General features: G+C 38.6%; 1 protein-coding gene across 1 annotated transcript in view; it reads left to right on the top strand.

The window, feature by feature from the left end:
- Positions 1–24,047, top strand: part of LOC150079049 (meckelin) — an 860,544-nt gene that overhangs the window by 669,442 nt on the left and 167,055 nt on the right. Inside the window, exon 22 of the mRNA XM_090382499.1 lies at positions 19,941–20,021. Coding sequence (XP_090238625.1) covers positions 19,941–20,021 — 81 coding nt within the window. The remainder of the gene's footprint in view (positions 1–19,940; positions 20,022–24,047) is intronic.

Below are 24,047 nucleotides of genomic sequence, written 5' to 3'. Positions count from 1 at the left end.
TACCGGTACATTAGAGTAAAATATAAATAATTAAAAAAAAAAAAAAAAAACAATTTAACACAATTCAAATCAATTTAAAACAATTAAAAATCAAATTAACGCAATTAAACGAATCTAACGAAAATATTCAAAACGATTTTCCTTCCTGCTGTACTCAGAGTGATGATATCTAGCTCAGGACCCTAGGTGAGCCAAGCCAGATGTGAGCCCCTGGGAAATTGAGAAAGTGCTAAATTTGAAATCATTCTTTCCAGACATAATAGGAGGGAGCATATGATGACAGCCCTGTGAAATAATTCAGCCCTGGAAATAAGGCTGTGAAGGAAAATTTTTCTCAGTGTGGTCTGTGCTTGTAATCAGGAGAGACTGCTTCTTCAGGGATGGGATACACTTAAATAGAAAGGGTGCAAGGATATTTACTGATGCTGTCAAAATAGTGTTAGTTGGGTCGCAAAACTGCTAGCTTGGAGAAAGATTATCTATTAATGCCAATAGATTAACATTAGTTTCAGGAAGAAGCAAAACTGATTCTTGTTATTTTAGAAATAATATGCAGTCCCAGAAAGCAAGGTACCACGAATTTCAGGGCCCGCTGCATATCATCATGGAGAAAGGAAATATTTGGCTGTGTTAGGGTACACTAAGAGCAAGAACAGGTGTAGGTATATTTGCATGTTCAACAATGTTAGGAGCATAGTAAATAAATTAGCTGAATTTGAAGTGCTGTTCAAGTCATCAAATTATTGATGACTAATCCTAATATATTGCCTTGGCTGTACTCAAATTATGGGGGGGCTCTTAGAACAACACACACTTTACTGTGCATGCACTCCACCCAGTTGCACACCCGTCATACTTATATTTAAAAAAAATCCACATTTCTTTTTTATTTTAAAGTATTTAGGGGCAGACTGAATAACAGCACATAACATTCTCTTGCACATTTGTCCTCCTTACATTCATAATTATACAAATGGCAGGACACAGGTGCCACTTAAATTTGTTTTATTTATTTATTTTTTATTTTCATCACATTCATTTGGTATAGTTTTTTCATCATATTCATTTGGCATAGTTTACACAGATGACCTGACATTCATTCACATTTATGCAGCTTAACCCACAAGAATAGATAATTTAGATTTAGATTTTATTTTTTAATATATATATTCAGGGTGCAACATTTGACACTTCCAGGACATTCTAGTTCATTCTCTATTTTCACATCATATAAAAAAATTGTTGAAATCCTATTGTTGTTGTTTGTTATTTGGTTTTTAGGAGCATTAGCAACTAAGGCCATATTGCTCCGGGGATATGCGGTGGTCATTCCCTGACCTTTCTGCATCCTCCATATTTGGTGGTCACGGGCTCGAACCCCGGTCTAATCGAGAAGTGTGTGCTACGCACTGCTGCTCCTGCCCACCTGGCTATGGAGGCACCAATCCTATCGTCTCGAAAACTTGATACTAACATATGTTTGACACTCTTAACTTGTGTAATCGAGACCCACTAATATCCGTAAAATCGGATAAATGTTAACTCATTGTGATTTGCTGTTTTATAGGATCTGTGACCTCATTTTTAAATCAAATTTTTAAACCAATCTAAGGTTTCAAGCAGATTTTTTTTTTTTTTAAATAGAAATATTATAAATATAGAAATTTTAAGCCAGGAATTCTCTTACCTGACATTTTCAAGTTTTGTTCGGTTGTTCAGGAAAAGGGAACCCATAATAACTGCTTCAAGGTATATAATTGCACATAATTCAATTATAGGATGAAATTAATTAATTAAAATAGATGGAATTAGTATTTAGAAAACCTGCCTAAAGTATATTACAAAATCTTTGATACAAGAGCCTTGTGATGGGACATAGTTGCTCTTGACATCTCAAAGGCTTTTGATCGTGTTTGGCATAAAGGTCTTCTAAACAAGCTTCCATCTTATGGTTTGCCAACTGTTTTTAGTAATTGGTTATCCAGTTTTCCTCTGATCGCTCACTGAGGGTGATGGTAGGTGGCTCTCTGTCTTCTAACTTCTCCACTAATGCCGGTGTCCCCCAAGGTTCAGTTCTTTCTCCCACTCTTTTCCTCTTGTATATTAATGAACTTCTTCCATTGACTGGAAATCCTATCCATAGTTTTTCCGATGATAGCCCATTGCATTCCACTTTCCATTTTGAGAAACCTTGCCCTGCTCAATCAGCTTCAACTTCTCGAAAATCTGCTACCAATTCCTTAAATGCCGATCTTCAGGTAATTCTCCAGTGGGGCAAAGACAACTTAGTTGATTTCAACCCTTCTAAAACTCAGTCTTGTCTTATATCTCACAAAAAGGATTCTTCGCTCCTATGCTTATCTTTAGTGACACTCCGATTTCTAGGCAAAATGATATATCTCTTTTAGGGATTACCCTGACTTCTAATCTCTCTTGGCACAAGCACGTTATAAATATTGCTTCCTCTGCATCTAAAAAACTTGGTTTTCTCTTTCGCTCTCGGCATTACTTTTCTTCCAAACATCTGCTCACTCTGTATAAATCGCAAATCCGCCCTGCCATGGAATATTGTTCCCACATCTGGAGTGGTGCCCCCTAAACCTCTCTCAGGCTTCTTGATTCCATTCAGAAGAGGACAGTTAGGTTAATTAATGATTCATCTCTAACAAAGTCTCTTCACTCGCTGTCTTATAGACGTACTGTTTCTGCTGCATGCGTCTTCTACAGATACTTCCATGGGCACTGTTCTTCTGAATTAGCTTCCATAATTCCCGCTCTCTCTTTCAAAACAGTCCAAACACATGCCGCCAACATCCATTTACTGTCCAACTTCAAACTCACAGAACCAATTTTTCATCTTCCTCGTTTATTCATTCAACTGCCGTTTTCTGTAACAACCTTCCTTCATACGTATTTCTTGAAAATTACAGTCTACAGAAGTTCAAGTCCAATGTCAACAAATATCTTCTTTAGTCTTCTCAACTTCCAACCCAAGCATGGTACTAAGTCCTATAGGTTCTAATACCTCTTGTGTTTGGGGTTTACATAAAAAAACAAAAAAAAATGGTGTAATCTCCTCAGTATGCCTGGCCATCAAAGAATGTCAACTGCCCCAACAGAGTCAATTGATATAGCCAGCAAGTACTTTTCCTGTGTATTCTGTGCTGCATTTATAAGACAGTTCATAGCATCTTCAGTTGATAATTCAGGTTTTAAACTGAATTGTTCTCCCAACTGACGGTTTGCATTTACGTAGCTGGTCTCTAGATGGAGGTGAATTAACCATTCCAAAACCTTGCCCATTGCTGGTAACAAGGCTATTGGCCTATATGATTTCGGATAATTGGGGGTTTCTCTGGATTTTTTAGTATCAGACAGAGCTTTGCTAGTTTCCACGTTGTGGTGAATACTCCCTTATCCAGACAGTGGTAATATGATTGTAACAGATATTGATTGTGGAAAATATTTCACTAGTTGAAATAAAATAAGTGTAAATCCAGTTAATATCTTTAATTATGAATACTTTGGAGCTTTCGAGACATTCATGTCTCTTCTTCAACAGAGTTTAAACTTAACGGATTCAATTATGCGTGTGAAGGCACACTATTCAATCATTAAACTGGCATTCATTGTTGCTGCAGGGACATGCGCAGTTCTTCTCCAGTGCTTGTCGAGGTATAAAACGGTTGTCTCCAAGATGGGGGTGCAGTCTCATGCCCTTGCAGCGGTTCATGTCTCTTGAATTGCTCATTATATTGAGCGCCTCCAACCATAGGCGGTGGCGGAAGTGCCTGAAGTGGTCTATTATTTCGTAGTCTCGTTTGGGATTGAGGTCGTGGTGGGTAGCCCAGAAGTGCTGTGCGGTTACGGACTGGTCAGTCTCAGCAAGGCAGATTGCTCTGTCATGTTCCGCAAGGCAGTCTTTTTAAGACGTCTCGAAGTCTCTCCTACGTAGCAGCTGTCACGGTCTCTACAGGTTATGCGATATATTACACTGCTGCGTAAGAGAGGGGTGACAGGGGTCGTTACACTGGAGACTAGAGAACGTATGCTTCTACAGGGTAACTGTACGCATTTTATGCGGTATTCCATGAGGATTTTAGAGATCCGGCCTGACGCCTGGATATTAGGGAATTTAGGCGGTAGGTATATTGTCCTGGGTTGGTGATCTCAGGTAGACTGTGAGCTCTTGTGCTTGCAATTGGCACTTGTCTAGTACGTGTGTTGGGTAGCCACAATTGATTAAGTCTGTCCTCACACGAGAAATCTAGCTGGGCCTAGCTGTATCTGTGCTGGAATGGCTCCAAGCTCTGGAGAATAGAGTGCGGGCAGTGCTGTTGAGATGACTGGGGGCATGGCCGTATCTGTAGTTTGTGAATTGCCCGCATCACATAGGCTTACGGTATACTGAGGTTTCCAGGCGTGGGCCCACACATTTTACTAGGACATCCAGGAACGGGAGTGATCCATTAACCTCTAACTCTAGAGTGAACTGGATGACCCCAGACAGGGAATTGAGATATTCTAGTAGTGTTGTTTCAGAGCCACGTGTGATGACGGTGAAGATGTCATCAACATTTCTGCACCATGTTGTAATAGGTACAGGTGGATTCAGGAATATCTGTTCTTCTAATTCTTCCATGGCGATGGCTACTACAGAACTAACAGGGGCGCCCATAGCAGTGCTGCGTACTTGTTGGTATAAGGAATCCTTGAAAGTGAAGATGCTTCAGGTGCAGTCTCAACCTGTGCTTGACAAGCACAGGTTGAGGGCGGTACAGATATCATCTGTAGACAGTGATGTTCTGTTTAGACGGTTTAAGTCATTATCAAGGAGCCTCTTGGTGCAGTGTACAGCCTGCTGGACAAGGATTGACATAAATAGTGACACTACATCAAATGATGCCATGACAGCGTTTTCAGAAATTGAGAGGGCTTTAATAAGGTGAATAAATTCGCTGCTGTTATTGACGGTGTGCGTGGTATTTCCTACAAGAGGTGAGAGAAGACATGCACTATACTTGGACAGTTCATACATAGGTGCATTGCAGCAGGACACTATGGGTCTGAGAGGAATGCCTGGCTTATGGATTTTCGGTAATCCATAAAACTGTGGCAGTTGGTAGCCCGTGGCATGAAGGAGTCGCTGAGTTGGAGCGGAGATTTTCTTTTCTTTAAACCATACATGGACAAGCTTACTGACGCATGACTCCAGATGTTTTAAGATCTTAATGGGTGGATCTGTCACAGGTTCATATACGCTGGGGTCTAGTAGGAGGGCCAGGACTTTCTCTCGATAGGCTGACCGGTCTAATACGACAGTCCGACGGCCTTTGTCAGCATGGAGTACGATGATAGTGTTGTCCTTTCTTATAGAGGAAAGCGTGTTGACTGTGGTTAAGGTTTGAGTAGGTGGGCCGTGTGCTATGTAGGATGGCGGCTGTTCTGAAACGGATTTCTTAGCAGTTTCTTCAGGGAGGTTGGTAACGCTTGCCTCTTCTGCCATAGCAAGCTGTATGATCAGTGGTTTTGATGGCACGATGGCGAACTTCATACCAGTGTACAAGACGTTGAGCTGCTCCATAGTTAGTTGTTTACTGCTTAGGTTTAGGACAAAGGAAGTCGTGTCAGTTGAACGGATGTTCGCTCTTGAGGAGTTGGCCTCTTTATCTAAATTAATAAATTTTCGTTGTTGCCGCGGACGATAAGTATTGGAGATGTGGTTAGCTCGGCGACAGATAATAGTAGTAGTAGTAGTGGCATGTGATGCAAGAAAGCAAATGTATGAGCTTATGCAGCATCAGCCAAAAAAAAAAAAAAAAAAAAATCACACCATTCCCTCCAAATGCCTGTCCAGTTCCTCCTTAAATTTATTCAACCTATCAACTTCCACAACGACAGATGGAAGTTTGTTCCAGCAATTAACCACCCGCTGGCTAAAGGCAAATTTCCGCACATCTATTCTACATCTGTCCTTTCTTAATTTGAATTTATGCTGCCTTAGGTTCGTAATCTGAACAAGTGGAAGGATCCCATCAGAATTCAGCGTGCTGAACCCATTCAAGACCTTATACACCTCAATCAGATCACCGCGCAGGTGCCTAGTCTCCAGCCACTGCAATTTGCAGAACTTAAGCCTCTCTTGATAAGAGGATCCCTTCATTCCCCTCACCAATCTTGTTGCCCTTCTCTGTACACGCTCAAGTAAATCTACATCCTTCCTAAAATGAGGCCTCCAGACCTGTACGCAGTACTCAAGGCGTGGCCTGACCATTGCCTTATACAGAGGGATAATCACCTCCTTTTCCCTGCTAGCAAAATTCCTATATATCATTGACAAAACCCCATGACCTGCCCTGGCAGCCTGTCTGCATTGTTCAGAAAATTTCATATCTGACTGCACAATTACTCCCAGGTCTTTTTCATTTTCTACCACCTTAAGTGTAGTAACACACAGTTGGTACGTTTCTCTGGCATTACTTCTACCCATATGCAGTACTTTGCATTTGTCAAGGTTAAACTTCAGTTGCCACTTCTTAGCCCATCTGCCCAAATTATCTAGGTCCTGTTGCAGTAGCACACTGCCAACCTTTGTATCATCTGCAAACTTCGACACTAAGCCTGATATACCTTCATCAATATCATTGATAAATATACAAAACAACAGTGGACCCAACACCGAACCCTGTGGGACTCCACTAATAACATTAGTCCAAAAAGAGCAGCACCCATTGATTACCACCCTCTGTCTTCTTGCACTTAACCATCCTTTTATCCATTGTAGCAACTTACCCTTAATACCAATCTGCTCCAATTTGTACAATAGTCTTCCATGCGCAACAGTGTCAAAAGCTTTCCTGAAATCCAAATATATGATATCAAAATTATTTTTTGCAACCAGTTCCTTTGTAACCACATCATAATATCCTATCAAATTTGTCAGACAAGTCTTTCCCTTAACAAACTCATGCTGTGTCTGAATTATTGCTGCAGTCTTGTCTAGATGATCCTGCAATGCATCTTTAACCAGCGACTCCATTATTTTACCCGGAACAGAAGTTAAACTAACTGGTCTGTAATTACTCGTGTCACCCTTCGATCCCCCTTTGTGAATTGGGGATACATTTGCACATCTCCAGTCCGTGGGAACATCCCCTGAGTCCAAGGATGCTCTCATAATTATGGCTAAGGGTTTGCTTAGTTGCTTTGCCGCCTCATTTAATATAACTGGATAGATCCCATCCACCCCCAGGTGCTTTTCTTACGTTTAACTTCAACAGTTTCTGTTCCACTTTGCTCTCAGATATTACAAAATCATTAAGTATCCTGCTACAATTTGATAACCTTCTGCCATTTTCAAACCTTAATAATTCCTCTCATGTGAATGTAGATGCAAAATACTCATTCAGTTTGTTTGCTATCTTAGCAGGATCATCAACAGTCGAACCATCGATGTCAAGTGGACCAATCAGATTCATCCCTTTCCTTTTAGAGTTTATATAAGTAAAGAAATCCTTGCTGTTTTTCTTAGCATCTTTTGCCAAGGATTTCTCGTAATCTGCCTTCGCCTGCCAAACCTCCTTTGTGACCTGATTACAGATTAACTTATATCTGCCATAACCTTCTGAGTCGCTTGATAATTTATATGCATCCCATGCATTTTTCTTCTCTGTTACGAGTCTCATTTGTTCATTTGACAACCATTTAGGCCTAAACCTTGAACAATATTTCTTAATAGGTATGAAACTTTTAGTAGCGTTTTAGTATTCTAGCGGACTTTGAACGTGGCATGGTATTAGGTGCAAGACGTGCTGGACAAAGCATCTCTGAAACAGCAGATGGTATGTACAAGGTTGGTAAATATGATAGGTGAGATCTTACCTTGTAGTTCTTGTAAGAGTCTGAATTTGTTGTAGCCAGCTCTCTTGATTTCATATTGGAGATGGGTTATCCGTAATTTCAAGGTCTGCAGACTGAAGTTAAAGCAGGCACGGTCCATGCAAGTGTTGCTAAATGGGGCTTTATTGCGGAACCCTTTAGGGATGATGCAGTTGGTTTTGCATCTATGCACAAAGCACAGATGTTGTCTGTTGCGGGCTATCGAATTGAGGGACTTCTGCAGCTGGACACAATCACTGTAAATGTTATGGCCATAAAGAGAATGTATAAGTATAAATGGGCCTGTTGCACTGGGATCCAGGGTACAATGAAATAAGATAAGTGTAAATCCAGTAAATATCTTTAATTATGAATACTTTGGAGCTTTCGAGACAATTCTGTTTCTTCTTCAACAGAGTTTAAACAATGGATGCAGTTGTGCGTGCTGTGAGGCGTGTGAAAGCACATTATTCTGTCATTAACTCACGTTAATAACTGAATAACGTGCTTTCAGTCATCATGAGTGAGGTTGATTGTCTTCAGGAAAAGGTTGATTGCTTTCAGTCATCATGAGTGAGGTTGATTGTCTTCTAATTATTCAGTCATCATGAGTGAGGTTGATTGTCTTCAGGAAACAGCATATCGAGGATGTTATTTACTGTTTCCTCCCAGACACTGTGCTGCCACTTTATTAGGTACACCCCTGCTGTGCACACAAATGGTTTGTCCTGCAATGTTGCAAGTCATATGACCACAGTTGTGGATATAAATGCAGCAGAACAACCTTTCTAGTATCAGTTAAGCATACAAACCATAGCAAGGATGGGGAAAAGGAGTATTCTAGCGGACTTTGAACGTGGCATGGTATTAGGTGCAAGACGTGCTGGACAAGGCATCTCTGAAACAGCAGTTCTTCTGACCTTTTCATGCACCACAGTGTCAAGGGTGTATCGAGAATGGTGCAAAGAACAGAAAACATCCTCTCAACAGCACTGCTGTGGAAGAAAATTGCTTGTTGATGAGAGAGGTCAGAGGAGGATGGCTAGAATTGTGCAAGCAAACAGGCCACAATTTCACACATCATGTCAGAATACAACCTTGGTGTGCAGAACAAAATATCACAATGGACCACTAGTTGCAAGTGGGCTACAACAGCCGATGGCCACATCGCTTACCTTTGTTATCGATGAAGAACAAGAGAGCACGCCTCCTGTGGACATATCGAGGATTGGAAAACAGTTGCTTGGTCTGACGAGTCGAAGTTCCTGGTGCATCATGTTGATGGAATGCTCAGAATTTGGCGAAAACAACATGAATCCATGGACCCGTCATGTCAAGGTGGTAGGGGCAGTATTATGGTGTGGGGAATGTTTTCTTGGCACACGTTGGGTCCATTGATATCCATAGATTCATGTCTGAATGCCACATCTTACCTAAACATCGTTGCTGACCAAGTGCATTTGTTCATGTTGACAGTTTATCCTCAGTCAGATGATTACTTCCAGGAAGATAATGCGGTGGTTCACAAAGCTCGAATCACTATGGAATGGTTCCAGGAACATGACAATGACTTTTCTTTGCTGCAGTGGCCCACTTAGTCTGCGGATCTCAATCCTATTGAACATCTTTGGGATGAGCTGGAAAGGGCTGTTTGCTGCAGGCGTACATCTCTGTCGAATCTCAAGAAATTGCGTGACACACTCATGTCTGCATGGTACTCCATTCCTGCACATTTTCAGCAGTGGCGGACTGGTCAGGGTGTCAGCTTGCCCAATGGCAAGTGGGGCCCCCTTGCAATAACATTAGACAATATGTTAAAAATGTTAATGACCTTTTAGTAACTTGAAAATATAATAGTTGTGGGTGGGCCCCCTTTGTCTCCTGGAAACCAATATTTTTAGACCCAGTCCGCCACTGGTTTTCAGCATCTTGTTCAATCTATGCCTAGACTAATTCAGGCTGTTTTGGAGGCGCAACACGTTACTAGGTAGGTGCGCCTAATAAAGTGGTAGCCCAGTATATGTTGTTTGTCCTGTTCTGGTACCAGTGGTGTTTACCACATCTTGCCTTGGCAAGTTGTTAGTAACTATGTGGTAAACTACACTCCATGAGTCAGCATTACCAAAGGTACCAACAAGGATTTGCCAAGCTTCCTTTTTCTTTATCATGCTTGTATACTTGTTTCTCGGGAAATGATAATTCTCCCTTTAAATGTTTACTTTAGCTGGTGGCCAACTGGTTCACGATCTCTAAAAGTGTTTTTCTTGCCTGGTGAAACAGGAAAGATAAAAATTTTCAGAGATTCTCCAGCTTAGGACACTTTCAGGGGACCTGTGGTGCCCTGAGCTGTGACTGCATTTGCTCTTCCTTGTTTTCTTTTCTTGGAGGCTTCTGTGGTTTTCCTGATTGTCTGTGTTAATTTTAAAACCTGCTCATTCAGACTGAGATGATTATAATCCTGTTGAGGATTTCCCAGAAGTATGTAGTTAAGTTTCTCTATATTTGTTCCAATTGTCCTTTTTTATATATCATAGATTGGGAGTGGAAGCGGATCCAGTTGGCAAGCCAGCTGAAAGGTGATGGCACAGTGAACAGACATAGTCCAGACCTCCTGCACGTTATTAATTTATGAGCAGTGGCTTGAGTGGCCATTGTAACATCAATTTCACTCTCATGCAGCATTCTACTGTACATTGCATGATTGTGCAGCCAGTTGATAACTCTAAGTGATGTAGTGGCTATCATTTCCATAGCCAACCATTTCCTACCCATTATGAGTGCCACTTGTGTGACTGTGCCATGGAGGTGACCTGCATCCCTGGATTATATCATTCTATTGCCAGGTAGTAGGTTGACAGCTGTATGCAGATATTGTTCACTCAGGCAATACTTTCACCTGGCCTACTATAGAGCAATATGACATGAAATGACCCCAGAGAGGAAGTGATGTGTATGCAGACCACATGTGGCACATAATAGCCTTAGTTGCTAATGCGCCAATAAAATCCAAATCAAATCAAGCAGACCACATGAGGGTGCATAGATTGGTTATCCTAGTCACTGTGATTTTATTATTCTTCATTACTATTGCTGCCCATGTGGTATCCATAGTGGTTCTGTTACCCTGTAATATCTATCCCTGAACCCTAACCCCCATGGATGTAGGGCTCCTGGATATGTGCAATGTTGGTCGTTTTTTTCTTCCATTATTACTTTTAGTTGGACTATGTATATATTAAGTGCAGTAGCATCATTAATACACTTTTAGTTGGTCGACAACAGCACGAGGTCTCTGGGTATTTCATTGCAGGAGTTTCAGAGCATGGTGATTATGGGAATTACCCATAATCACCATGTTCTGAAACCTACTACCACATCCATAGTTTTTGGACACAGCAAGGAAATACTGAACTGTCTCAGCATTTACACACTCATAACCACAACCCCTCAGTTGATGCCGCAATCAAATTAAATTCAAACTATAAAGTCCTCCTTTATGAAACCCCCGTAATAGAATGGTACCATCTCAACACCGATCTTGACGTCTTAAACACAAAACTTCAAGTTTCCTTGTCTACCATTTGGAATCTCATGCGAATTAAATTACCACGTGTTCAGCACAATATTTCGGGTACTTAAGGTCAACGGCAACCCTTTTGTTCTTCCTTTTTAACACCAACTGAAGATGAATCTATCGAAAGTCCGTCGTTCTCGACTATTGCCCTTATTCCTATTTTAATTTTAAGATATTTTATTTATACAGTATTGTGATTGACAACTAGAGGACGATATGGTGCACCTCCCCCTCCTCTAGGCTAAGTTTTTTAAATTACGCTTTTTTAAATTATGCTTTCCTAATGCGATTTTTAAACTCCGGTTTTAGTTCAATCAATGTTGTCTCTCACTACTGTTCCAAAATTCATTTAACCACAATGGCTTATTGAGGTGAGTGCCATCTCTTTATTAAGCTTTGACTGAGTACATAATTGTTATGACAGTTAGGTCAATAAAACAGCTGAAAATTCTTTGACTAGCATACTCTTGTCACCAGACAAGATACTCTTGTCACCAGACAGATACTCACGTCACTGTAAATAAATAAATAACAATATACTACTTCTTGGAGAAGAGTTTTTCCTCTTCAGTAAACTGCATCCATAATGTAAAATTCATTACTGATTGGAAAACTTTGCTTATAGCTATGTACGTGATCTCTAAGCCTTACTTTTACAATAACATTTTGTAGCCCTTGTATCATGAGGCTTTTGAATTGTACTTGAACTTAAGCAAATACTTGCTTGTGCTACTTTTCTTAGCACAATTAGACAAAGATTCTCATACTCAAATTATTCAGTGAGTTAGCATCCTCACTCCCTTGAGTAAAATGATTACATATGAATGTATATTTACTGAAGCATTCTATGTCCCCTGAAAATTTATAATCAAACCTTGCATTTGGTTCTCTGCTAAACTCATTGGCCCAATATTGTCTGTTACCGATGCCAAAAACTCAACAACTGAAGTTATCAGATCATCGGCCATTGATTTAGATTTAAACTTTGAATGGTAACTCTTGGTATATAAAGCTTAGTAGCCTGATTGATTACCTTCCTGATGTTAAAAAGTTGATTACAAGTGATGTTAAAAGGTTTGCACTTTTTTTAAACACTTGTTTAGTAAGGACTGTATGGGAGGGAGCCCCCCCATACAGTCCTTACTAAACAAGCTAGTGGTTATCTCATTTGCAGTATTCCTGTTTTTTTTTTTTTAAGTGCATTGTATGGAAGTGATTATAATTTATTAAGATCAGCTTCAAAATAGATGATCAACTGGTGTAACATTTTTGTAAAACAGGAATACCAATGTTTAGAAACACAGAAATGCCTATAAGAAAATGTAAGCAAGAATTCTAAAATCTTTTGAATAATAAAAAAAAACATAAAAGAAAGCAAAAAAAGTAAAATATAAAATAAAATCTCCACTTTAAAAAAGTTGACACTGCATACCATTCACCCTACATCACACTCATCCAATACTTGTATCCCCAGAACGCTAAATTTAGAATGTCACTTGAAATTTTTAAAACTTCCGACTAAATTTTAAAAAAGTAAAAGAAATTAAAAGAAAGAGAGAGAGAAATTACTTTGTTTAGAACAGAAGTTGTCTCTCTCTCTCTTTTTTTTTTTTTTTTTTTTTTTTTTTGCGTGCTATAGCCTGACATCTCATTGGGGGAAGGTTATGTCACACTGGACTGACTCCACATTGCACTGGCGACCCATGTCAACTTGATGTTGACATGGGTCACCTTAGATGTTATGTGCTTTTTAACTAAGAGCGTAATCCCATACCCACTCCTATCTTATCCCATCCAATAGTCTTTTACCTGCTCATTGTACTCCCCATATTAAAATTCTGTCTCTTGTATCTGAGTGACACTACGTCTCCAGTATCTCCACAATGTCTGCATATAACAACTTGTCCAGCACTTCAGATTCCTCAAATTTATATACTATGTTCCTAGCATTCCTGTACATTCACACTTGGTAACCCTAACACTGCCCATGTATAGTATTGCCCAAAAATATTGCATCACCTCTTTTTTTAGGTTCTTTGTCCATATGCTAGTTGTTGTTTTAGTTTTTAGGAGCATTAGCAACTAAGGCCATATTGCTCCGAGGATGTGCGGTGGTCATTCTCTAACCTTTCCGCATCCTCCGTATTTGGTGGTCATGGGCTTGAACCCCGGTATAATCAAGAAGCGTGTGCTACGCACTGCTGCTCCTGCCCACCTGGCTATGGAGGCATTAGCATTAGCATTAGTAGAGGCATTTGATGCAAGAAAGCAAGCTTATGCAGCATCAGCCAAAAAAAAAAAAATAAATGAAATAAATAAAAAAGAACCAGTTCCACATCACCCCTCTGTTCGCTCGAAATACCTATCCAACTGAGCCTTAAACTTATTTAGGCTATCAACTTCCACGACAAGGGATGGAAGTCTGTTCCACCAACCAACCACCCGCTGTCTAAAGGCAAATTTCCTCACATCTATCCTACATCTGTCTTTCCTCGATTTGAATTTATGCCCTCTCAGGTGATTATTCTGAGCAAGAGAAAAAGAATCCCATCAGCATTGAGCATGCTCAAACCATTCAAGGCTTTATACACCTCTGTCAGATCACCTCGCTGGTGATCTGATAGAGGTTTACAGTGTCTAGTCTCCAGACACTGTAATTTGCAAAACTTAAGCCTTTCTTCGTAAGAGCACCCCTTTGTTCCATTCACTAATCTTGTTGCCCTTCTCTGTACTCGTTCCAGCAGCTCTACATCCTTCTTGAAATGAGGCCTCCAGACCTGTATACAGTACTCTAGGTGTGGCCTGACCATTGCCTTATACAATGGAATAATCACCTCCTTATCCCTGCTAGAAAAATTCCTATATATCATTGACAATACACCGTAAGCTACTCTTGCAGCCCGTCTGCACTGCTCAGAGAACTTCATATCTGCCCTCACAACCACCCCCAGGTCTACCACTGTCAGTGTAGTACCACAGAGTTGATACGTTGCTCTGGGGTTGCTGTTTCCCATATGTAGTACTTTACATTTGTTAATGTTAAACTTCATTTGCCACCTCTCAGCCCACCTGCTCAACCTTTCCAGATCCTGTTGCAGCAGCATAGTGTCAGTAGTGTCCTTGACAACCCTGCCAACCTTCATATCGTCTGCAAACTTGGACATTAAGCTTGATATACCATCATCAATATCATTTATAAATACAGAAAACAATAATGGACTCAACACTGAACCCTGAGGGACTCCACTAATAACATTAGTCCACGATGAGCAGTGTCCATTGATTACCACTCTCTGGCTTTCCCCCCCCCCAACCACCATTTTATCCATAGCAGCAATTTGCCTCCAAGCCTCCATATGCTAGCAGTTTGCCTGAAAGAACAAAGATAAGTAATAACAATACACATATAAAACTATTAATTGCAGAAACATTTACTTTTATACATTATGGGTAAATATTCAATGAAATAAGTACTTCTCCAAAATAACAGCATGTTACTCACGGTTCATATAATAAAAATTCTATGAACGCAGTGAATTTTTTTAACTTTACTTTGCTTATTTGTTCATTACATAACTAAAAAAAATACAACAAAATGCACACTTATATTTTGCTAGTCCACCGCTTGCTTTGATGAGTGCTGTGCATCATCGTGACATAAACTTGGAAATCTCATTGTACCAAACATAGATTATCGTCTCTTAAAGCTTCCTTTACATTACTGAAACACCCATTTTGTTTCAACTATTTTCAACTGGATTGAAGCCTGTACTGTTCCCTGGCCATGTTATTGTGCAACTTGATTTATCCTTCAAGGTTTTTTGTACTTGTGGACAGTAAAGGCAGCAAAATAAATTAAATTTATTTAAAGAAAATGTGGCATTTTATAAATTTAAAACTTTTGCTACGTTTACGAGGTAGTTTTCGCTCTGTGACATGGAGCAGAGTCATCCTGAAAAATGCAATTGGCAACATCTCCATAGTGATCTGTAATTGTGGAAAGTAATTTTGTTTCAAGAATGTCCTTGCACACCTCAGCATTCACTGTATCCCTCACACTAACTCTTCTATATGAAATACAGCTGCATATCATTTGAGATGCAGAATGTTACAGCGTGGAGACAATACATTCAGGACGAAATTCTTCTTCTCCTCTGCTTCGTCTAACAGTGTACAGGCCTGTCTGAACTATGCAAGTTGAATTTTGATTCATCATAGAAAATAACACATTTCCACTGATCCTCGGACCAACTAGCATGCTCCTTTGCACACTTTAGATGCTGGCCTTTAATTTTTTCATCAAAATTGGCTTTTTTCTTGGGCAGCGTTCTACTAATCTCAGTGAGGAAAGGCATCTACGTACTGTAGCAGTACTTGCCTTTACTCCCGTATCCTCCTCCTCCTCTGCTGTTTTGAGATCTATTGATGAGGAGCTTCTGCTTTGGACACACAGATTGACCAGAAATATATCCTGCACTGCTGAAGATATTCATGGTCATTCACTTCCTTTCTTTCGGTTTAGACTGCCAGTTTCTGTTAATTTTTGTAATAAATGTACCACTGTCGACTGCTTTTAGTGAGTTCTTTTAGCTATTTCATGCGGAGAATGTCACTCTACATTCAGTGCAATGACAAAACTTTTCCTACATGATGCAGAGATTGCGAAAACTTAGCCATTGCAATAGCACAGAATTCTGGGCTTGTAGCATGTGCAGTGTGTTTATACTGCCACTATGGTGATGCAATCATCTATGGCACGTGCATGATGATGCAAATTTTTTTGAGCACCACTGTATTTGCTTGTTCCATGAACAGGCCCAGCAGCCTTGCAATCCCTTTTTTTTTTTTCTTTTTTTTTTGTTCTCGCCTTTTCCCATTATTATATGGGTCCAGCGTTTTTATTGTTTTGGCATGCAATTTTTATGGCCGGATGCCCTTCCTGACGCCAACCCTCACCCTTTATTCAGCCTGAGGATATGCGGTGGTCATTCCCTGACCTTCCACATCCTCCGTATTTGTTGTCACAAGCTCAAACCCGGTCTAATCAAGAAGCATGTGCTATGCACTACTGCTCCTGCCCACCTGGCTACGGAGGCACCAGCAGCCTTGCAATCCCTAATAACTCTTTTTCTGGAATGTTGAATATCTTAACAATATTGATGAAGGCATATCAAGCTAAGTTTGCAGATGATATAAAAGTTGGTAGATAGTTAATGACAGAACCAAGACTTCTGCAACAAGACTTAGATAAATTAGAAGGGCAATTTAAATTTAACATGGTAAATGCAAGTTACTCAATGTACCCAGAATAACATACCAGTTACGTGGTACTACGCTCCAATGTATGGAAAAATACCCTAGGGTATTTCTCCATTACCTGTCAGTCTGTACAATTAAACTAAGGGTACTTATACACTCCCATATGGTCTTCTCTGAGCAGTTTAGGCAGACTGCTAGGACAGCTTGTGGAGCTCTGTCAATGATGTACAGGAATTTTTTCAGAAGTTCTAAGGAGGTGATTATTCTGTTGTATAAGGCAGTGGTTAGACTGTATCTTGAGTACTGTATATAGTCTGAAAGCCTCATTTTAAGAAAGATTTGGATGTCTTGCAAGTGTTGTAAAGAAAAGAAACCAGATTATTAAAGAACACAAAGGAGCTCTTACCATAAAAGAATTCAGTTCTGCAAATTGCAGCACTTAGAAACTATGCACTTGCAAAGAGACCTGAATGAAGTCTTTAAGGCTTGAAATAGGCTGCATAAATTTAATTATGATGGTATTCTAACTCTTTCTCAAATGACACACAGGGGACATAACTCAAATCGAAAAAGGATGGCTGCAGGATTGATATGTATAAATTTTCTCTCAGCCAGCAAGCCTTTGATTGTCATAACAAACTGCTGTTGTTAATAGTAACTCCCCCATACACAAACATTGGATGTCTTTAATTGGATTAGAAACTGACAGTTGGATGATTTCTCAAATCCAATAATTATCTTCAGATTCCTCCCCCCCCCCCCCCCCCGAAGATCTGCAAGGATGTGAGATGGGGGGAGGATTTGTCTTCAGATGCACAGGAAGGACCACTTTTGTGTATTACCTTGTGTAGATAAGTATATATTTTTGTGAACCCCTGTAGCCATTCACCTCAGATAAGCTGAGATATATGTGTTTTATAGCAGAGATCCTTTATTTGTATATACCTGTCAACCCTAGATCTATTAAAATTTATTTTTGCTAATGTTTTTCATTTTGAGATCTAGCTACCTTTAACAACCTGTTATTGTAGCTTTCGTACATCGTCGGCATCACACCAAAACCACGAATGTGCAAATTTGGCACTTTTTACCACTGCCAAAATCGCATATATGTGTATTTCAAGGTCTAGTGGTTGAAAATATTACATGCAAATTCACGAATGTGGCACTTTCGTTAGTTTGGCATGGTAAATACCGACAGAGCAATTTGCGAAAGTACGACTCATGTTTTTGGCATGTACAATAGAGTGGGGAGAGGCCAGCTCATGCATGCTGTTACTTGTATGATTTTGTTTGTCTCAGTTTGCTAAGCGCCTCCGTAGCCAGGTGGGAAGGAGCAGCAGTGCGTAGCACACGCTTCTTGATTAGACCGGGGTTCCAGCCCGTCACCACCAAATATGGAGGATGCGGAAAGGTCGGGGAATGACCACCGCATATCCTGGAGCAATATGGCCTTAGTTGCTAATGCTCCTAAAAATCAAAATAACAAACAACAACAGTTTGCTAATCAGTATTACTGTTTAGTTGTCCTTTGTAATATCTAATTTTTGCAGTCAAAAGTAAAATTTGGAATAATGAGTACAAGAATGCAAAAAATTCTTGCAACATGTTCCTCACTTCAAATGGAATCTGATTTAGAAGATGAAGATTGCAATCCCTTGAATGACTTTGAAGTTTCAGACAGCGATAAAAATTATGTACCCTATGATGATAGCAACTCATCACTTATGACTTCAAAGTGCCAGTATACTTTGTAAAAAATTATCCCCAGTTTAAAAACTGTTGACACATTTTTTGAGCCAGGCCATTCAGAAATGTGACTAAATGCACTCTAAAGTTGAAAGAAAATCCAAGTATATACCCGAGTATGTTCCTGAGGAATGGGCCCAGATAATTAGAGGCGCAAGATTAAAACCTACACCATTCTGTGTAAATATCATGCAATGCAATGACTTTTGCAATTTTACTTCTCTCACAAAACAACTTAAAGATGCTATTCCTTGGAGAAAAGTCTGCTGCCTTGAATTCCAAAAAGGACAGGACAAGCATGTTACAGTGTTTTACAAAACAAACTACAAAGATGAATTTATAACAGTAAACCTAAAAAGACCTAAAGGAAGATCCAGCAATGAGCTTCCCAAAGTCTATAATGAGGAACTTTGTATATCTCAAGCAAAGCCTAAAGATTTAATGAAAGTTTGCCAAGATTTGACAATACCGAAGGATTATCACAAATTCAATTTAAAATTAAAAGCATCAGTAGAAATAAGGGATATTACCAGCACCAGATTTAAGTGAAGAATCTGAATATGAAGATAGTGAAAATTAATCTATACCAACTTGTATGTTATTGTAATTAAACCTGTGTTATTAATTTATTTATATGTATATGTTATTCCAACTTCATTTTATTAATAAATTACTTCATTTCTGACCAACAAAAATGTGTTCAAAATTTTTTCTTCACCTTTTCAATTCTTTATGAATCTGACAAACTTTCAAACTTCTAAATGCCCAAACTGCAAAAATGCTTTTTAAGTCCCCACATAATAGCAATCTTAAATTACCAATATGGATTAAAAACAACATCTTTGGAAAGTACTTATTAAACAACATTTATTTTGAATAACTTTGAAACTTGATTTTTCCAAAGTCAAAGAATCTTTAAATGCATTTTTCTCAAAACTATCTTTTTTGCAGGTTTGTGGTTTTGCCATGGGATCAACGCGATGATCCCATGCCAAATCTCAGCTTTATCTTCATTTTGATTTGTTTTTACTTTATTTTTAACAGTGAACAAAATTTCCTTACAAAGAATTTCATGCGCTGTTAGTCATCACTTCATATAATGTTCTTAATACTTTTATATGCAGTTTCAAGTTTGCTCACATACTATCATAATATGTGCATAACTCCAATTGTTTCTGTGAACAGCTTTTATCTGAAGTGATAGAGGTATTAGTGTTATCCTTAATATAATATGAACATATGGATCATGCCATGGCATTATGTATATAAAATACTTACCATATCTCTTATAGTTTTATTGTTCATATTTGTATGTGTTGAGGATGAAGAAATGTTTTCAGTTGTCTTTGAAATTACACAAAAACTTATAAAATGACATAACCAGATAAATCTATTGGTATAACCCTTCCCTCTTTTTTATATTGTGGAAGTGTTCTGTGAAAATATTTTTTATAAAATCTTAAAATGTTTTACTTCATAGACTGCAGTACACAAAGTTTTCTATGAACGATTTGTAGAAGATAAATTGCAACAGTTTGTGGATCTGTGTTCTGTGAGCAACGTAAGTAGATTTTTTTTTCAACAGTAATGTTCAAATGAAATTCTGTTTTTCATCAGTGGTTTATTTGTGATTATCCTATAATTTAAAATTTACAAAATGATATATTGTCAAAAGACTTGATATGTACTTTACTCTCCACACAAATATCTTGACATATTTTTACTTTTTTTTTAAACATGTTTAACATGTATAAAAAAAAAAAAAAAGTTAAACTTTTTTTTTTTTTTTTTTATATAGAAATTTTTATAGAAAGTTACAAAAAACAAACTATAACCCTTTTTGTAACTTTCTACAATTGTTGAAGCTGAAAGCATTAGCAGGACTCAAAGGCTAAAATCAACTTTGTTATTGTTGTATAACAGTCTATATCTTTGATAAATTTTAACATAAACATGCCATCTCTATATTTGTTAATCCTGTTTAACCAAGAAAAGAGCTTGAAGTTGTTAATGCAATGCTTAGATAAATAGCACTGATCAGCAAAATTAAACTTCTTTTTTTTTAATCGAAGATGTACACAACACCTTTCTAAAAGAGTTTTGCATACTGATTTCAAATATATTCTCAGTTTTTTCCTAGCACATTTAGTTTCCATAATTTGACTGCTGATAATTTCACTATAAGCCAGTTAATACGATTTCATTATAAAATGCATGAGGCTGATTACATGTACATTTTTATCACTTTTACAGTATAAATCCGGTAGGCTTTATACACAGTTAAAATAGTACAATGCACTATTGTTAAAAAAGATGTATACAATTTAAAAATGTTGGGCAGATTTCCTTAATACAGTGTTTCAAGAATGTCATGGTACAGCATCTAACAGTAGTTTGCCAACACAAGTTCATTCCAGACACCTTGATTATGGTTTTCCATTAAATTAATGCCTTAATGGAATCAGTCTCCCCCCCCCCCCCCTTTCGACAACTAACCTTACTGTGCACAAGTTTTCTAGAAAGAAATCAAGCCTAAATGCAAGAAACAAAATTTCTTTTTATGTACAAGCAGTTTCTAAACTCCATTTTTGTATTCAAGAGATCTGTGGATACCACAAAGCCATTTAAAAAACTGCCCTTTTAGTTAAAATGCGTTAATTATTTCTAAAACCTTTAATTTGCTTTCACGTACCATAAAGATTCCCTCTGCCACTTTTGCAGCACTGAAATTTAGAAAATTTCATATAATTAATGAAATCCTCTCGAATTTGTCTTACATATCACTGTCACACAATAAATCTTCGTTAGATTTTTGTGATACTTCCACCTTGCAATATTAAATTAATGTTGCAATGTGGGAGTATTCATTAACAGAACGTACTGTTCATTTCTGGCTCATATTGTGCTTCTTTGAGGTCATGTCTGAAGTAATGGTCTAGCATTAGCATTAGTTGAGGCATGTGATGCAAAAAAGCAAGCTTATACAGCATCAGCCAAAAAGAAAAAAAAAAAAAAAAAAAACCTTCTCATTTAGCCAATAAGGTCAGAACAAATTTTGTCTACTTCAGTCTTAAATTTATTTAAGCTATCAACTTCCACAACAACATATGAAAATCTGTTCCAGCAATCAATTACCCACTGGCCAAAGGCAAATTTCCACACATCTGTCCTACAACTGTCTTTCCTCAATTTGAATCTATGCCCCCTCAGGTTCTTAGTCTGAGCAAGAGGAAGTATCCCGTTAGTATTGAGCCTGATCAAGCCATTCAAGGCCTTATATACCTCAATCAGATCACCTCGCAGGTGCCTAGTCTCCAGATGCTGCAACTTGCAGAACTTAAGCCTTTCTTCTTAAGCTCACCTCTTTCTTCCTTTCACCAATCTTGTTGCCATTCTCTGTACTCGTTCTAGCAACTTTACATCCTTCCTAAAATGAAACCTTCATACTTGTATGCAATACTCAAGGTGTGGCCTGACCATTGCCTGATACAAAGGGATAAACACCTCTTTGTCAATGTTAGCAAAATTCTTATATATCATTGACAAAACTCCATGACCTGGTCTGACAGCCCATCTGCACTGCTCAGCGAACTTCATATAAGACTACACAATTACCTCAGATCCTTTTCATTCTCCATCTCCCTGAGTGTAGTACCACAGAGTTGGTATATTTCTCTTGGGTTACTGCTACCTCTATGCAGTATTTTGCATTTGTCGAGGTTAAACTTCAGTTGCCACTTCTCAGTCAATCTGCCTAACTTTTCTAGATCCTGTCGCAATAGCATACTGTCTTTAGGGTCATTAACAACCCTGCCAACCTTTATATCTATCATCTGCAAACTTGGACATTAAGCCTACTATTCTTTCATCGATATTATTGATAAATACACAAATAACAGCGAGCCCAGTAGCAAACCCTGTGGGACTCCACTAATAACATTAGTCTACGTACAGCAGTGTCCATTTACTACCACTCTCTGCCGTCTCACACACAACTATCCTTTTATCCGTTGCAGAAACTTGCCTTTACTCCAATGCGAATAGCAGTCTTCCATGTGCAACAGAATCAAAAGCTTTCCTGAAATCCAAATATATGATATCAGAATTATTTTTTGAATCCAGTTCCTTTGTGAGCACATCACAGTATCCAATTAAATTGGTCAGACAATACTTTCCCTTAACAAACCCATGCTGTGTCTGAACTATTACTGCACTCTTGTCTAAATGATCCTGCAATGCTTCTTTAACCAGTGACTCCATTATTCTCCCCGGAACACAAGTTCAACTAACAGTCTACAGTTGTTTGTGTCACTTTTTGAACAAACTTTGTGAATTGGTGATACATTTGCACATCTCCAGTCCTTGGAGACCTCCCCTGAATCTAAGGATGCTCTCATAATTATGGCTAAAGGTTTGCTGACTTTGCTAACTGTCTCCTTCTATATAACTGGATAGATCCCATCCACCTCAGGTGCCTTTTTTATGTTTAACTTCAACAATTTTTCCTCCACTTTGCTCTCAGTTATTGCAAAATCACTTAGCTCCCTGTTAGAGTTAGATAAACGTCTGGCATTCCCCTCCTGGAATAACTCCTCATGTGTGAATGTAGATGCAAAATACTCATTCAGTTAATCGGCTACTTAAGCAGGATCATCAATAGTAAACCATCTATGTTAAGTGGACCAATCTGATTCATCCCTTTCCTTCTGGAGTTTACATAAGTAAAGAATTCTTTGCTGTTTTTCTTTGCATCCTTTGCCAAAGATTTTCGTAATCTGCCTTTGCCTGCCTAACCTCTTTTTTGACTTGATTACAGACTAGCTTATATCTGCCATAGGCTTCTCTGTCACCTGACATTTTATATGCATCCCATACATTTTTCTTCTGTGCCACAAGCCTCATTAGTTCATCTGACATCCATTTAGGCCTGAACCTTGAACAGTATTTCTTAGTTGATATGAAAAGCCTAGTAACCCTCAATATTAAGTCCATGAAGGCTTCCCATTTAGAATTCACCGTTGGTAACATCATCATCAGTTGATCCCACTGTATAGAATTTAAAAACTGTCTGACACCACTGTAGTCACCTTTACGGAAGAAAAAACCGTTCCCTTTACCCTTGTTGGTAGTTACATCTTTAAGTAAATCCCACATCAGTACACCGTGATCACTGTCACCTAGTAATTACTTTATCTGCAAATTCTTAATGAATGAATAATCACTGCTGATAATGAGATCAAGAGTCTTACTCCCTCTGGTTGCCCCGCGAACATGTTGCTGCAGAAAACAATCGTCGAATAAATCTACAAAAGTCTTGCTAGCATTCGATTGACCAATCCACAAGTTCCAGTCAATATCTGGAAAGTTAAAATCCCCTATTACAAGGCATTCTAATTTACTGGCCCACTCTATTTCTCTGCACAACTGTTTTTTTTACTCATCAGAGTTATTATAACACACTCCTACTCTCATTTTCTCTTTCCCGGTGTGTATGTCACACCAAACAGACTCAACATTGCCACTGTCCACCCATGTCAACTGGATGCACTTCCTTAGATTTTGTGTGTTTCTTAACTAACAGCATAAC

The sequence above is a fragment of the Mastigoproctus giganteus genome, chromosome 10, assembly GCF_048544385.1.
Source record: "Mastigoproctus giganteus isolate SK-2022 chromosome 10, ASM4854438v1, whole genome shotgun sequence".
Lineage (NCBI taxonomy): Eukaryota > Metazoa > Arthropoda > Arachnida > Uropygi > Thelyphonidae > Mastigoproctus > Mastigoproctus giganteus.
The sequence above is the reverse complement of the archived record's forward strand: the minus strand, read 5'-3'. Positions and strand labels throughout refer to the sequence as shown.